Source organism: Somniosus microcephalus, chromosome 16, assembly GCF_052327205.1.
Source record: "Somniosus microcephalus isolate GS21.2 chromosome 16, FLI_Smic_1.0, whole genome shotgun sequence".
In the NCBI taxonomy this organism is placed as follows: domain Eukaryota; kingdom Metazoa; phylum Chordata; class Chondrichthyes; order Squaliformes; family Somniosidae; genus Somniosus; species Somniosus microcephalus.
In genome coordinates, this window is record NC_141002.1 from 73,504,874 (window position 1) to 73,519,764 (window position 14,891).

The 14,891-nt window shown below is 50.3% G+C and overlaps 1 protein-coding gene across 6 annotated transcripts in view; it reads right to left on the reverse strand.

The window, feature by feature from the left end:
• msrb3 (methionine sulfoxide reductase B3) overlaps positions 1-14,891 on the reverse strand; it is a 139,628-nt gene that overhangs the window by 53,940 nt on the left and 70,797 nt on the right. For all 6 annotated transcript variants that reach the window (XM_086009260.1, XM_086009262.1, XM_086009264.1 and 3 more), the window contains one exon: positions 3,641-3,669. In XM_086009260.1, coding sequence (XP_085865386.1) covers positions 3,641-3,669 — 29 coding nt within the window. The remainder of the gene's footprint in view (positions 1-3,640; positions 3,670-14,891) is intronic.

Here is a 14,891-nt window from a genome sequence, read left to right on the forward strand (position 1 = left end):
ATGCCCCACGGCAGAGATGATTGCCCTCCAACAACAACAAGCATCTTCCTTCATGCCAAGTGAGAGTTTTCCACACTTCAGTTTTACTAGGGCTCCTCGGTGCCAAACTCAGTCATATGCTGCCTTGGTGTCAAGGAAGTCACTCATTTCACCTCTGGAATTCAGCTCATGTTGTATTTGCATCAAGGCTATAACCAGGTCTAGAGCCAAGTGGTCCTGGAGGAACCTAAACTGAGCATTAGTGAGCAGGTTATTGTCAGGTAACTGCCGCTTTATAGCACTGTTGATGACTTCTATCACTTTGCTGATGAGTGGAAGTAGGCTGATAGGGCTGTAATTGTCCAGGTTGAACTTCTCCTGTTTTTTGTGGCCAGGACATACATGGGCAATTTTCCACAGGAAGACGCGAGTTTTGTAGCTAAGGGTCCAGCTAGTTTTGGAACACAGGTCTTCAGCGCTATAGCCGGGATGTTGTCAGAGTCTGTAGCCATTACACTCAGCTGTTTCTTGATGTCACATGAAGTGAATCAAATTGGCTGAAGACTGGCATCTGTGATAATGGGAACCACAGGATTATCCACTTGGCACTTGCGGCTGAAGATGGTTGAAAATGCTTCAGCCTGGTCTTTTGCACTCAAGTGCTGGTCTCCACCATCATTGAGGATGGGGATGTTTATGGAGCCTCCTCTTCTTGTTAGTTGCTTAATTGCCCACCACCATTCACAAATGGATGTGGCAGGGCTGCAAAGCTTTGACCGGATCCATTGGTTGTGGGATTGCTTAGTTCCGTCTATAGCATGCTGCTTTCACTGTTGATCATGCATGCTGCTTTCACTGTTGATCATGCTGTAGCTTCATCAGGTTAGCACCTCATTTTGAGGTATGCCTGATGCTCCTGGAATTCTCTTCTACACTCTTCCTTGAACCAGGGTTGATGGTGATGGAACAGGAGGTTGTGGTGGTAAACAATTCCACTGCTGCTGATGGCCCACAATGCCACATGGATGGCTTGTTAGATCTGTTCTTAATCTATCTCACTTAGCATGGTGATATGCCACATGACATGATGGGAGCATGTCCTCAGTGTGAAGATGGGACTTGGTTTCCGCAAGTACTGTGCACTAGGTTACTCGTAACATGAACAGATCTATGACAGGTAAATTGGTGAGGATAAGGTTATTCCCTCAGCTTGTTCAGTGGTAGTACTACCAATCCACTTTTTGTGATGGTTAACCTCAGTGCTTCCAAGTGGCATTCCTCCAAGTGCTGATTTATCAGCTGAGGGAGGGCAGTAGGCGGCAATTAATATTGCCCATGTTTGACTTGAAGCCATGAGACTGCTTGAGGTCTGGAGTCAATGTTGAGGACTCCCAGGACCACTCCCACCCGACTGTATACCACCGTGCCTGCACCTCTGGAACATCTGTTCTGCCAGGACAGGACATACCCAGGGATGGCGATGGAGGAGTCTGGGACATTGGCTATGACTATGTGAGTATGGCTCTGTCAGGATTTGCTTAACCACTCTGCAGAGGTTAGTGAGAAGAACATTGCAGGGTCGACTGGAATCCATTGACTGGATGTTGCGTACTGATTCGATGCCTAGCTCATTAGTGAGCTTTGTGGTCACTTTTACTGTTACCAGCTTTTTACTTAGGACTGAATTCAAATTCGCAAATTCTCAAACTGGTGAGATTTGAACTCACATTCTTTGGATTACTAGTCCAGTAACATAACCACTATGCTACCGTAGCCAATGCTGGCAAGAGCAACCGTTTCACACCTGTTGAGTTTCAAATTTTACTGCGAAAGCTTCAAAAGCAAATTTTACATTTAGAGGATCGCTTATCTGAATATTAAAAAAATGTATGAATATCAACAATTAAACTCATGTAAAGTCAACTTGATTTTTAGTTTTTATTTACAAAGCTGAAGGTTAAACGTAGAACAAATCAGTGAAAACATGAAATTCACAGTAAAAATCCTTAGTTCTCAAGTGTGTACTATGTCTATATTCTCTGAATACAGCTTCTGACTATATTCTGTGTCTAAACTTTTGATTGCACTCTCTAAACAAAGGGGCTGGTATTCCACAATGTTCTCCCATAGGAAACATGGGTATGGATTTAAAACAGAAGTTAAACAAGAGTGTTCATTTTCACTGAATTTTCCAGCCCACAACTTAGAATGTCTAGCATTCTATTCAGTGTGATTGCTGACGTTTTGAGTTCAGTTTGCAGAATCCTGACAATAAATGGAAATACCAACATTTTATATTTAAAACATTAATGTAGTTAATTATTTTGCACACTGCACTTGCAGAGCTGAAGAGACTGTACCCAATTGAATGGTCAGTTGATTTGTAATTTGACCTGGAAAGTTGGGTAATGTTTTCAGCATTGTCATCAATCATGATTTCGTTAACGATTTGTTGATTTTTGACATTTAAAAAAAAAATAAAAGCACAAATTCACAAGGATAAAAGGCAGGAAGTTATTTTCTCGCTCTCCTATTCTTGTGAACGGGACACATTTAAAGAATCTATGCCAGCAAATAAATGGGTTGCCCTCACTCAATAATGCAAAGTCAACTCATTTAAATATTTTTCGGGTGCTCCAAGGGTGTAGCTCATGATATACAAGGGTTACTGAGGTTGGAGGACTGAATTTCACACACCAGCAGCCACTGAAGGACAATTCGACTTATTCAAATCACTATAATTCAATGGCTTTGATCATTTTTTTACACTACAATGGATAATAGAGTGGCATTCAACACTACAGGAGATCCGCGAGTATATGAAAATACATATAAACAACCTGTGTCAATTTTTCCTGGCATTATTTTACTGCAATCAGTCAATGTGGAATTAAACATTGCTGACTGCTGTGCATAAGCATTTTAGTGCTCTACAGATGCAGTATTTGGTGTACATGTGTGTGTATGTGTACCAGTCTGGAAAGGAGTGCTTTGCTCAGTCAACTTAGTGATGGCCTGAAGCAGGCCTTGGGTCAATAATTTTGCAGCTCTAATTTGCCAACTTTAAACTGAATATATTTTCCAGGTATGTGAACTGAATGAAAGTTCATTAACAACGATTTTTACCTGGTGATGTTATACTCGAGTTAACTGAACAAAAAAAAACCAAGTAGAATTAGGAATTTGTCACAGTTTTTTAGTCAATTTTCTTCCCATCTTTCCTGAAGATGCCGATCCCTTGCTGGAATATGGTTATATGGATTCCAGTCACCCTCTGAAACCTTGCCCAAGTCGTCATTATTCATGTGTTAGCAAGATGCCGCTCGGAAATTCCCCCAACTGGGCCAGTTATGTCACTTCTGGCAGTGGAGCAGGACCCCAGGAAATTTGGGCCCTTTGTGGCTTACTACCGCACAACAGCTGCTTTCACTCACTTTAAAATAGATAAACTTATAGTAACATGTAAATGATACTGTACAATAGACATTGTCCTCACGTGGAATGTGTGCCCCAATTCCAGACAAGTGGAAAATCCAGGCTTTGAAGTTTAGCCACAAACATTTTTATAATACTTTTGTTTTAAACTCTAAAAATGCATTTAATTTAGAGAGAAAAGAATAAAATGAACAATGGCTTATTTAGCTTCAAAAGCTATACGTACCTGATCCAGAGTCAAACTTGGTTTCTGACCTATAAAATGAAAAAGATTACTTTATTTACAAAAAGATTGATGTTTTTGCAAGTTTTCAAAATATGTACAATGTAGTTACACAAGTTCTATAACAGAAAGGAAAAAACATTTGCAATTCTATATTAACACCTAGCCATTTGGGGTCAAGTCCTTGCTTCTATTATGCATTCTTCACGGAATATAGGTGGTGCAGGTTCCTTGCTATGATACCGCACATTCCAAGTACTCTGGAGACAATTTGTTTGGAATCTCAGTCACAGAATGCTCCTCTGTTTTTCTTTTTTCTTTAAATGTCTCCTCTCCTTACTAACTCACGTGAGGATACAGCTCTACAGTGTAAGTAGCCTTCAGCCCCTCACCCTAAGTGGTTTAGGCAGTAAGTATTGGCAACTACTTAACCCATGGAGAGCATCATAATCTAACCCATCCTATCCTCATTCAATGACCACAGACACGCACTTTCTAGCAAGGGGGGTCAATAGATAACGATCAGGAGTGGAATTACTGAGTTTTCCTTTTATCAGCAGGGAGTCAGTGGCCAAGTGTGGTGCATCTATTCCCATCCCAGCTCAGATCAGCTAATTCAGATGAGGGATTGAACCTGTGATTTTCCTGTCTTTATACCATAGTACTACATACACCAGTGGTAGCTTAATGTTAAACCTATGAGAAGATCTGCAAAGGTTTTCTATCAGCTTTTCATGCCATGATAGCATGTTAAACCACTGATTAGTTAAAAGCTGTGGAATAGAAAAAAAAACATGTGACGTGGGCATTCTGAAAATGCTAGCCGCAGCTATGACTTTAGCTTATCAGTTGACATAACAGCGCAAACCAAAAACATTCCAGGTTTGAGTTTGTGCTTAGTTGATCTCATCGACAGTAACAGCTGGGAGATACAACAGTTGCTTACAGTGCTCCAGGGTGGGGAAGAGAAAAAACAAGTCAGGATGCCCATGCCTGATTGCTTTCCAATGAACCCCTACTGGAAAGCCCACTTGTGTGGATGTCAGATGAAGACTAGGAGTGGATTCAGTTGCGATGCCCCAATAGCTGAATAGCCAGACAAAACTCTCTGTCTGGAATCACACAGGAGGAATGCCCCTTGAATGAGCAACCAGAGGGCTTAAGCCCATGGAACTGTATCCCAGCAACCATCAACATCATCAGAAGAGAAAGGGGGAAAAGAGAGAATTGACAAGAAAAAACATTTAAAAGATGGGCTTAGATGATGTGAATATCCTATATTCCCAACACCAAATTGCTCTCAAAATCTCGGTCAAAAGTTTAAAAAGCATGACTGGCTTGTTACAAAAAAAAATTACGAATGTTCGACGCAAGTATTTTCCTTAGATTCTTAATTTTACCTAAACTTTGGAGAGTTAGTTTTTAACTTCACTTATTTACTATATAATTGTTTTACATTTGTTATCGGTCACTCCTGATGATATAATCATTTTAATACATTTTTGTTGGTGTTTTGATACATTAGTGAATTGCAGGTTAAATCATATTACAAGCACGGCCCCTCAGAAAACTTGCTAATAAGCACGGAAGAATTTTCTGAATCTTGAAACTCAGGATCTCAAAAGCCAGATGCAACTCTTTCTCACTACTTGTTGCATAGCTATCTGACTAGGCAATTTATACATTTTTAAAAAAGGAAAAAAAATTCTGTCCTTGTGGGAACATCATGTTTCAGATATAAGTTAATACTAGCTGTAAATTCAGGAGCCTTTGAAGCTCTCCATTCAGCTGTGGGAAAACTGCTGTTGGGTAATTACACTCAAGATGCTGCTGATGTGCTGTCAAGCAGAATTAACCCTCGGACTAGGCCTATCCATGCAAGCTGTTACAAGACAGCATTGTCTGTATGGGACTCTCGAACCAATTAGTGAGCATGCTCCAGTCAGATTTATATCACACATTAACGCTCAGTTGTATATCTGTCCACAGCTGCCGCAGCAAGATACAAGAGTTGCTCAGCAGGAGTCCAGTTAGAGGATGTTACATGCATAAAGACCTTTAAATAAAATGTATTAAACTACCTGAGAATGAGGCATTAACCTTTTTTCCCTCCTCAGCGACAGAGGGAACTGGAGTGCATTTAAAGGTTATAATAGTATTATGTAAATACGGAGCTTTAGCCAACCAAATTTTTTTCATACATGGAGGAGCAAAACAAAAACAACAGGATTAATTTCCAAAAGTCTAACTTTACCACAATTTTATTGCATCTCCACTTACGATGCAATAAAGTTGCCTTTTTCTCAAGTGCTGTATTTTTAAGGGACTTGGAACAGATGTTTCATAGTCGCAGGGTGCAACAAGCCAATTAGTGAGCATGCATAACTGCAGCTCGAGCCTGTCGTTTCGGTAGAGTATATTATAAAGTTGGAAGATAACACCAAGAGAATGCTGAGTTAAAGCCAAATTCTCAAGAGAAAGCTTAAAATTAGCATGCATGTTCTGAATCTGGAAGAAAAAGGTTTTTCTAATTTGCTAAATCACAGTTCAGAACGAGACATGTAAACAACATATATGCCAATTGGTCAGTAGAAGAGTTCACCAGAATTTGAGTTCCTTACTGTTGAGGTATAACTCCTTCCACAGTTCTTATCCGCAAAATATGCATCCCCCTTGTTTCATCCCAATGTGGCGGCAGTCACCTGCGTCCCAGTCTCTGAAATTCCTTTCCTAAACCACTGTACCTCTCCACCTCCCTTTTAAGGCTCTTCTTAAAACCCACCTCTTTTACCAAGCTTTTAGTCATCCATCCCAATATCTCGTCCTGTGGCTTGGCATTTACCTTTTCTCCCCTTTACACCTCTATGAAAAGCGTTGTGATGTTTTTCTATGTTAAAAGCACTATATAAATGCATCTTGTTGGTGTTGCAAAAGCCTCCGTAAAGGAGCATATGGATCTCACTGGACCTCTCCATAGTGCAATCCTGGGACATTTACTGGGCCCGGAAAGGGCCTCTCACCACCTTTTAACAAATGGTGTGTTCCACTGGACACAAGGAGGGCATAAGTGAAGTAATTTGTAGGGTGACCCAAAAACTCCCCCAAATTGTGTGTGTGTGTGGGGAGGGGGTGGAAGGAGAGGTGACTCATAGAATTTGGAGTGCATTTTAAATGGGGTAGAAACCCATCACATCAAGATTACGTCCAAAATTTCTGTCCCCCAGCAGGTGATGCACCTACTTTCCATCATCCTCAGCCATTAGAATTTTAGCCCCTTACTGATAAGGTTTTAAGTCCTCTCATGGTTCTTTTTCACAAAATGTCACAGTTCTCTATATTAAACTGCAGCTGCCACCAAACTGCCTCTAACCTCTATTCTGCATTGTTCTTCACAGTCTGCAATGCCCCCCATTTTGGCATTAGATAAAAATCCTTTGTTTGCCATTATAGTCCAATAATTTGTATAAATTGAAAGCAAAAGAGGTCCCAGCATAGGTCCCAGGGGCACACTGCTACCTGCGTCCCATCAACCTGAAAAGTATCCACTAATCCCTACTCCCGGACATCCCTCTATACATGCATCTACAATCCCTTTAATACTATGTTCCTCAGTCTCTTATGCGGCACTTTATCGAACACCTTCTGAAAATCCACGTATCCAACAATTGCGGTGTTCCCTTTATCTATACACTCTGTGATTTCCTCATTAAAAAATCAATTAAATTAGTCAAGCACAACCTGTCCTTTACAAATCTATGCTGTCTGCCCCTATTAGCCCATTTTTTTGAAGTGTTCATTAATTTTAGTCCATATTACAGACTCTAGAAGTTTACCTATGACAGAGGTAAGACAACTAGCTCAATTCCCATTTTGGAAAATTATGGTTACTGCTTTTTGCTATCTCCTCCCCATTCTTCTTCAGCACTTTGGGATGCATTCCATCTCAGCCTGGTGACTATTCTACGTTTCACAGAATCACAGAAACCCCACAGTGCAGATAGAGGCCATTTCGGCCCATCGAGCCTGCACCGACACATATCCCACCCGATCCACCGTAACCCCTACACCAACACATATCCCACCCTATCCCTGTAACCCCACGTATTTAATCCCCCTAACACTAAGGGTCAATTTATCATAGCCAATCAACCTAACCCGCACATCTTTGGACTGTTTAGTCCCATTAACATTTGAATACAGTTTTCTTTTGAATATTTGTCTTCATTAGTGGCTCTACCACAGGTACTCCTAGTCTCTCTTTTGGTGAAATACCTATTAAGTATCTCTGTGATTCCCTCACTCTCAAGTCAAAGATGGCTACCTTCATCTCCAGGTGGGCCCACGAACTTCTTTGACTACTATTGCTATTGGAGACAGATTTGCAATTGTGACAAATATTCTGTAACAAATTTTAATCAATTATGGCAAAAATGTTTTCTAATGTTTTTGTCTGTGTAGGCATTTCTATCTCATCTCCTCCCCATTTACTATATTTAGAACCTTGTCTTATCCCAAGTGACAAGATTTGAGATAAAGTGATTTGAGTTTGTTTTGACTTGTCCTTGGATAGTCATAAGTGGGTAGATAGGTTGGTAATGGAAAGAACAATAGATAGTTAATGACTTTAAAATATTTAGGTCTGCAAACACATGCATTACACAAGTACCATCCAACAGAAATTTATGTTGTTCCCAACCTAATAAACATAACATGACAGTATACACCTTATATATTATTAAAATGGGAAAATAGTGGGATTAGTTATCCTAGTTATGATGCGAAGAGTGGAGAAATTGGAATATTGCATTCTGAAGACCACCAGAATCTCCAGTTTGTTAGTCAAAATTTGGAACACAGAAACCAGCCACTGTGGTTGATCTAATTGTTAGGAGAATATCTTCGGATGTTTGTTGTATCCAAATGCAATTAAGTTAGAGTGTTTTCCTTACTACCGTATTAATAGTTAACCAGGAGTAAGTGGGGTACATTTTAAAATTTGCATGATGTGAGCTCAAAACAGGAATTTGGCTGTGGAGGTCACCGAGCCCGATTCATGGCCCACATGATTGTTCTGTTGCACATAGCCAGCTAGATCTGGACAGTTTGAAGTATAATGATGACTTGAAACAATGAATACCTGAGAACATTGAAAAGAAATCTGACTGAAGATCTTACGTGGTGTCACAAATTGCAAACGAGAAGCTTGGGCAATTTATAGTTATTATTGAAATTCCAAAATGACATCTATCTATATATAAAAGCAGTACTTCTGTCCTTTTGTCTGTCTGTCTGTCCTTTTGTCTGTCTGTCTGTCCTTTTGTCTGTGTCTGTCCTTTTGTGTCTGTCTGTCTGTCCTTTTGTCTGTCCTTTTGTCTGTCTGTCTGTCCTTTTGTCTGTCTGTCTGTGTCCTTTTGTCTGTCTGTCCGTCCTTTTGTCTGTCTGTCCTTTTGTCTGTCTGTCTGTCCTTTTGTCTGTCTGTCCTTTTGTCTGTCTGTCTGGCTATACACTCTCAAGTTATAGAGCGTACCTACACGCGCGTCCCATCAAAAGAAAGCTTACGATTCCGGAACGGTCATAAGCGTATTTATTTTTTGGTCGGACAAAAATTCCGCCCATGGTATCCAAAAAACGTTCAAAATTCCGCTCATTATCCGCTCATTAGCATCGAGTGACGTGAAGGTCGAGCCAATCGTACGGTCAAGCGACCCGACGGTCGAACAATCGCTGCGTCATGGGGGCGTCTTCGCGTGTGCGGGCGGGCCATCCTAGAGTTGAGTGACGTGACAATTGACCAATCTTACAGTTCAGTGACCTGATGGTTGACCAATCGGTGCGTCACATTGCGTGTGTGGGCGGGCCTAATCGTTCTGACCCGAGCCGAGCTGCCGCCATCTTGATTCCTCCCTTGATTTTTTTCCCCCAGTTTGTCTGTGTGTGGAGGGCAATTTATCCACCACAAATTTGGTACTTAGGAGCCCAACTAACTCATTATATAATTTGTGTGTAATAAATGAGTCCATTATCTGTTTGATTTCTCCAGGTCTGCTGCCTGCAGGCCTCAGGCCTTGAAGCCGGGGCCTCTCCTTGCCAGCCATGCCCGAGCTACGCACCGGCCGTCCCGCTGGGCCCGATTCCGAACCAGCGGCCAGCCATCTTGGTAAAGGCTGGCTGGGCTCACTGCAAGCTGCTTGCGGCTTGATTCGTGCTCGCGCACCTCCACACAGGGCCCACAGAGCACAGGCAGAGGGAAGCGAGCAGGTTAGCGGAGGTGGGGCGGGGCTCGGGAGGGGAGGGGGAGGGGGTAGCGGGGAAAGGGGAGGGGGAGGGGGGGTAGCGGGAAGGGGGAGGGGGGGAGCGGAGAGGGTTACCTCGGCAACCGGGCTCGGTCAGCCGCAGTCGGCCGTCTCAAGCCGCTCAGGCCCAGGCCCGGTGATCGGGAGGGCGGAGAGGGGAGGAGGGTTACCCCGGCAACCGGGCCTGGCCAGCTGCAATCGGCCGTCTCAAGCTGCCTCAGGTCCGGCCTGGGGAGGGGGGGGGAGAGGGGCGGGGCTCGGGAGGGCAGAGCTCGGGAGGGGGCTCGGGCTGACGGGGTGCTGCGCTCTGGCTGGGCCATGTCAGTGCGTAGGGCGGCACGGAGCTCCGCGGAGCCATTGCCGGCGCTGGCCTCTGGTGTTTTGTGGCCTGCGGCCGAACGGCGGCTCCGGAGCTCGGGCTGACTGGGGCGCTGCGCTAGGCTGGGCCACGTCAGTGCGGGTGCCTCAGGCCCCGGGGGCCTAGCCTTCTCCAACCGCCGCCGGCAGCGCAACTCTCAACACTGGCAGAAGGGAGAGGGTCTGCTGGCTCCCCCCTCCCCTTCTCCCCCCCCTCCCCTCTCCCCCCTATTCGCTATATCTCTCTCTCCCCCCCCCCGTTGCTCTCTTCACCCCCCGTCGCTCTCATCTTCCCCCCCGTCGCTCTCTCTTGCTCCCCACCGTCGCTCTCTCTCTTCCCCCCCCGTCGCTCTCTCTCTTGCCCCCCACCGTCGCTCTTCCCCCCCTCCGCTCTTCCCCCCCTCGCTCTTCCCCCCTCGGCTCTTCCCCCCCTCGCTCTCTTCCCCCCTCGCTCTCTTCCCCCCCTCGCTCTCTTCCCCCCTCGCTCTCTTCCCCCCTCGCTCTCTCTCGTCCCCCCCTCGCTCTCTCTCGTCCCCCCCCTCGCTCTCTCTCGTCCCCCCCTCGCTCTCTCTCGTCCCCCCCTCGCTCTCTCTCGTCCCCCCTCGCTCTCTCGTCCCCCCCCCTCGCTCTCTCGTCGTCCCCCCTCGCTCTTCCCCCCCTCTCGCTTTTCCCCCCTCGCTCTTCCCCCCCCTCGCTCTCTTCCCCCCTCGCTCTCTCTCGTCCCCCTCGCTCTCTCGTCCCCCTCGCCCTCTCTCTCGTCCCCCCCTCGCCTCTCTCGTCCCCCCCTCGCTCTCTCTCGTCCCCCCCCTTCGCTCTCTCTCGCTCTCTCTCGTCCCCCCCTCGCTCTCTCTCGTCCCCCCCTCGCTCTCTCTCGTGCCCCCCTCTCGCTCTCTCTCGTCCCCCCCTCGCTCTCTTCCCCCTCGCTCTCTTCCCCCTCGCTCTCTCTCGTCCCCCCCTCGCTCTCTCTCGTCTCCCCCACTCGCTCTCTCTCGTCCCCCCCCTCGCTCTCTCTCGTCCCCCCCTCGCTCTCTCTCGTCCCCCCCTCGCTCTCTCTCGTCCCCCCTCGCTCTCTCGTCCCCCCCTCGCTCTCTCTTCGTCCCCCTCGCTCTTCCCCCCCTCGCTTTTCCCCCTCGCTCTTCCCCCCCTCGCTCTCTTCCCCCCTCGCTCTCTCTCCGTCCCCACCCGCTCTCTCGTCCCCCCCCTCGCTCTCTCGTCCCCCCCTCGCTCTCTCTCGTCCCCCCCTCGCTCTCTCGTCCCCTCCCTCGCTCTCTCGTCCCCCCCTCGCTCTCTCTCGTCCACCCCTCGCTCTCTCTCGTCACCCCCTCGCTCTCTCTCGTCCCCCCCTTCGGCTCTCTCTCGTCCCCTCCCTCGCTCTCTCTCGTCCCCCCCCTCGCTCTCTCGTCCCCCCCTCGCTCTCTCTCGTCCCCCACCCTCGCTCTCTCTCGTCCCCCCCTCGCTCTCTCTCGTCCCCCCCCTCGCTCTCTCTCTTGTCCCCCCCTCGCTCTCTCTCTTCCCCCCTCCCCCCCCTCGCTCTCTCTTCCCCCCCTCGCTCTCTCTCTTCCCCCCCTCGCTCTCTCTCTTTCCCCCCCTCGCCCTCTGCTCTTCCCCCCCTCGCCCTCGCTCTTCCCCCCTCGCTCTTCCCCCCCTCGCTCTTCCCCCCCCCTCGCGCTCTTCCCCCTCGCTCTCTTCCCCCCCTCGCGCTCTTCCCCCTCGCTCTCTTCCCCCCTCGCTCTCTTCCCCCTCGCTCTCTCTCGTCCCCTCGCCCTCGCTCTCATCTCGTCCCCCCCTCGCTCTCTCTCGTCCCCCCCTCGCGCTCTCTGCTCGTCTCCGTCCCCTCGCTCTCTCTCGTCCCCCCCTCGTCTCTCTCTCGTCCCCCCCTCGCTCTCTCTCGTCCCTCCCCTCGCTCTCGTCTCGTCCCCCCCTTCGCTCTCTCTCGTCCCCCCCTCGCTCTCTCTCGTCCCCCCTCGCTCTCTCTCGTCCCCCCTCGCTCTCTCTCGTCCCCCCCTCGCTCTCTCTCGTCTCTCCCCCTCGCTCTTCCTCCCCTCAGCTTTTCCCCCCTCGCTCTTCCCCCCTCGCTCTCTCTCCCCCTCGCTCTCTCGTCCCCCCCTCGCCTCTCTCGTCCCCCCCTCGCTCTCTCGTCCCACCCTCGCTCTCTCTCGTCCCCCCCTCGCTCTCTCTCGTCCCCCCCTCGCTCTCTTCCCTCGCTCTCTTCCCCCTCGCTCTCTCACGTCCCCCTCGCTCTCTCTCGTCCCCCCTCGCTCTCTCTCGTCCCCCCCTCGCTCTCTCTCGTCCCCCCCTCGCTCTCTCTCGTCCCCCCCTCGCTCTCTCGTCCCCCCCCTCGCTCTCTCTCGTCCCCCCTCGCTCTTCCCCCCCTCGCTTTTTCCCCCTCGCTGCTCCCCCCCTCGCTCTCTCTCGTCCCCCCCCGCTCTCTCGTCCCCCCCTCGCTCTCTCGTCCCCCCTCGCTCTCTCTCGTCCCCCCCTCGCTCTCTTCGTCCCCCCCTCGCTTCTCTTCTCGTCCCCCCCCTCGCTCTCTCTCGTCCCCCCCCTCGCTCTCTCTCGTCCCCCCCTCGCTCTCTCTCTTCCCCCCCTCGCTCTCTCGTCCCCCCCTCGCTCTCGTCTCGTCCCCCCCCTCGCTCTCTCTCTTGTCCCCCCCTCGCTCTCTCTCTTCCCCCTCCCCCCCCCTCGCTCTCTCTCCCCCCTCGCTCTCTCTCTTCCCCCCCTCGCTCTCTCTCTTCCCCCCTCGCCCTCGGCTCTTCCCCCCTCGCTCCGCTCTCTTCCCCCTCGCTCTTCCCCCCCTCGCTCTTCCCCCCCTCGCGCTCTTCCCCCTCGCTCTCTTCCCCCCTCGCGCTCTTCCCCCTCGCTCTCTTCCCCCCCTCGCTCTCTTCCCCCTCGCTCTCTTCCCCCTCGCTCTCTCTCGTCCCCCTCCTCGCTCCTCTCTCGTCCCCCCCTCGCGCTCTCTCCCTCGCTCTCCCCCCCCTCGCTCTCTCGTCCCCCCCCTCGCTCTCTCTCGTCCCCCCCTCGCTCTCTCTCGTCCCCCCCTCGCTCTCTCTCGTCCCCCCCTCGCTCTCTCTCGTCCCCCCCTCGCTCTCTCTCGTCCCCCCCTCGCTCTCTCTCGTCCCCCCCTCGCTCTCTCTCGTCCCCCCCTCTCGCTCTCTCTCGTCCCCCCCTCGCTCTCTCTCGTCCCCCCCTCGCTCCTCTTCTCGTCCCCCCCTCGCTCTCTCTCGTCCCCCCGCCTCGCTCTCTCTCTTCCCCCCCTCGCTCTCTCTCTTCCCCCCCTCGCTCTCTCTCTTCCCCCCCCTCGCTCTCTCTCTTTCCCCCCCTCGCTCTCTCTCTTCCCCCCCTCGCTCTCTCTCTTTCCCCCCCCCTCGCCCTCTCTCTTACCCCCCTCGCCCTCTCTCTTCCCCCCCTCGCGCCTCGTTCTTCCCCCCCGTTGCTCTCTTCCCCCCCCCCCCCCCGTCGCGCTCTCTCTTCCCCCCCCCCGGTCGCTCTCTCTCTCCTCCCCCCCCCAGTCGCTCTCCTCTCTCCCCCCCCCCCCCCGTCGCTCTCTCTCTTCCCCCCCGTCGCTCTCTCTTCCCCCCCCGCCGTCGCTCTCTCTCCCCCCCCCCCCGGTCGCTCTCTCTCCCCCCCCCCAGTCGCTCTCTCTCCCCCCCCCCCAGTCGCTCTCTCTCCCCCCCCCCAGTCGCTCTCTCTCCCCCCCCCCCAGTCGCTCTCTCTCTTCCCCCCAGTCGCTTTCTCTCTTCCCCCGCCGTCGCTTTCTCTCTTCCCCCCCAAGTCGCTCTCTCTCTCTCTCTTCCAACAACAACATGCCCTCGAAAAAGCCTCGGCACTGCCGGGCACTCCAGCTAGTATACATAAAAGGATAGTGGTGTCTGTCTGTCTGTCCGCTATACACTCAAAAGTTATAGAGCGTACCTACACATATGTTGTATCAAAAGAAAGCTGATGATCAGGGGAGTGTCATAGGCATATTTACTTTTTGGTCAGACAAATATTGTTCGGAACAGTATACAAAAAACGTTCAAAAATCCACTCATTAGCGGTTGACCAATCCTTACCAGCTCATTAGCGTTGAGTGACGTTGATGGTTGACAAATTGGGGGGCATTTGATGGCGTTTGTGGGGCAGGGCCTAATCCTTCAAACTGCCGAGCAGGAGCTGAGCTGAGGTGAGTGGCGCCATTAAAGACCAGCCGGGCCTGAAGAGCTGGCGGCCGCCCTTCTTCACCCGCAAAATCTCCCTCCGGCTCTCACCTTTTAGCGGGGGGAGAGGCTGCTTTAAATTAGATCGTTTCACTCAGTCGCGTCTCTCTTCATCTCTTTTGTTTTTCTTCTCTCTGGCCGGCTGCGCGGAAAACAGAGAACCACGCGGCCCGAGAGACAGCGAGCAGGGGAGCAGTGGGCGAGGGCTCCGGCTCAGCGGATTGGGCGCTTATCAGGGTCGGCCCGCAACACATCGACCGGAGGAGCGGCGGCTCTCTCTCTCTCCTTCCCCCGCCCTCTCTCCTTCCCCCACCTCTCTCTCCCGCCGACCTCACAAAATGTCGGCCGCCCTTCTTCACCCGCCGGGCTCTCGGACACGGGAGTCCGGAGCGAAAGGCCTTCGAC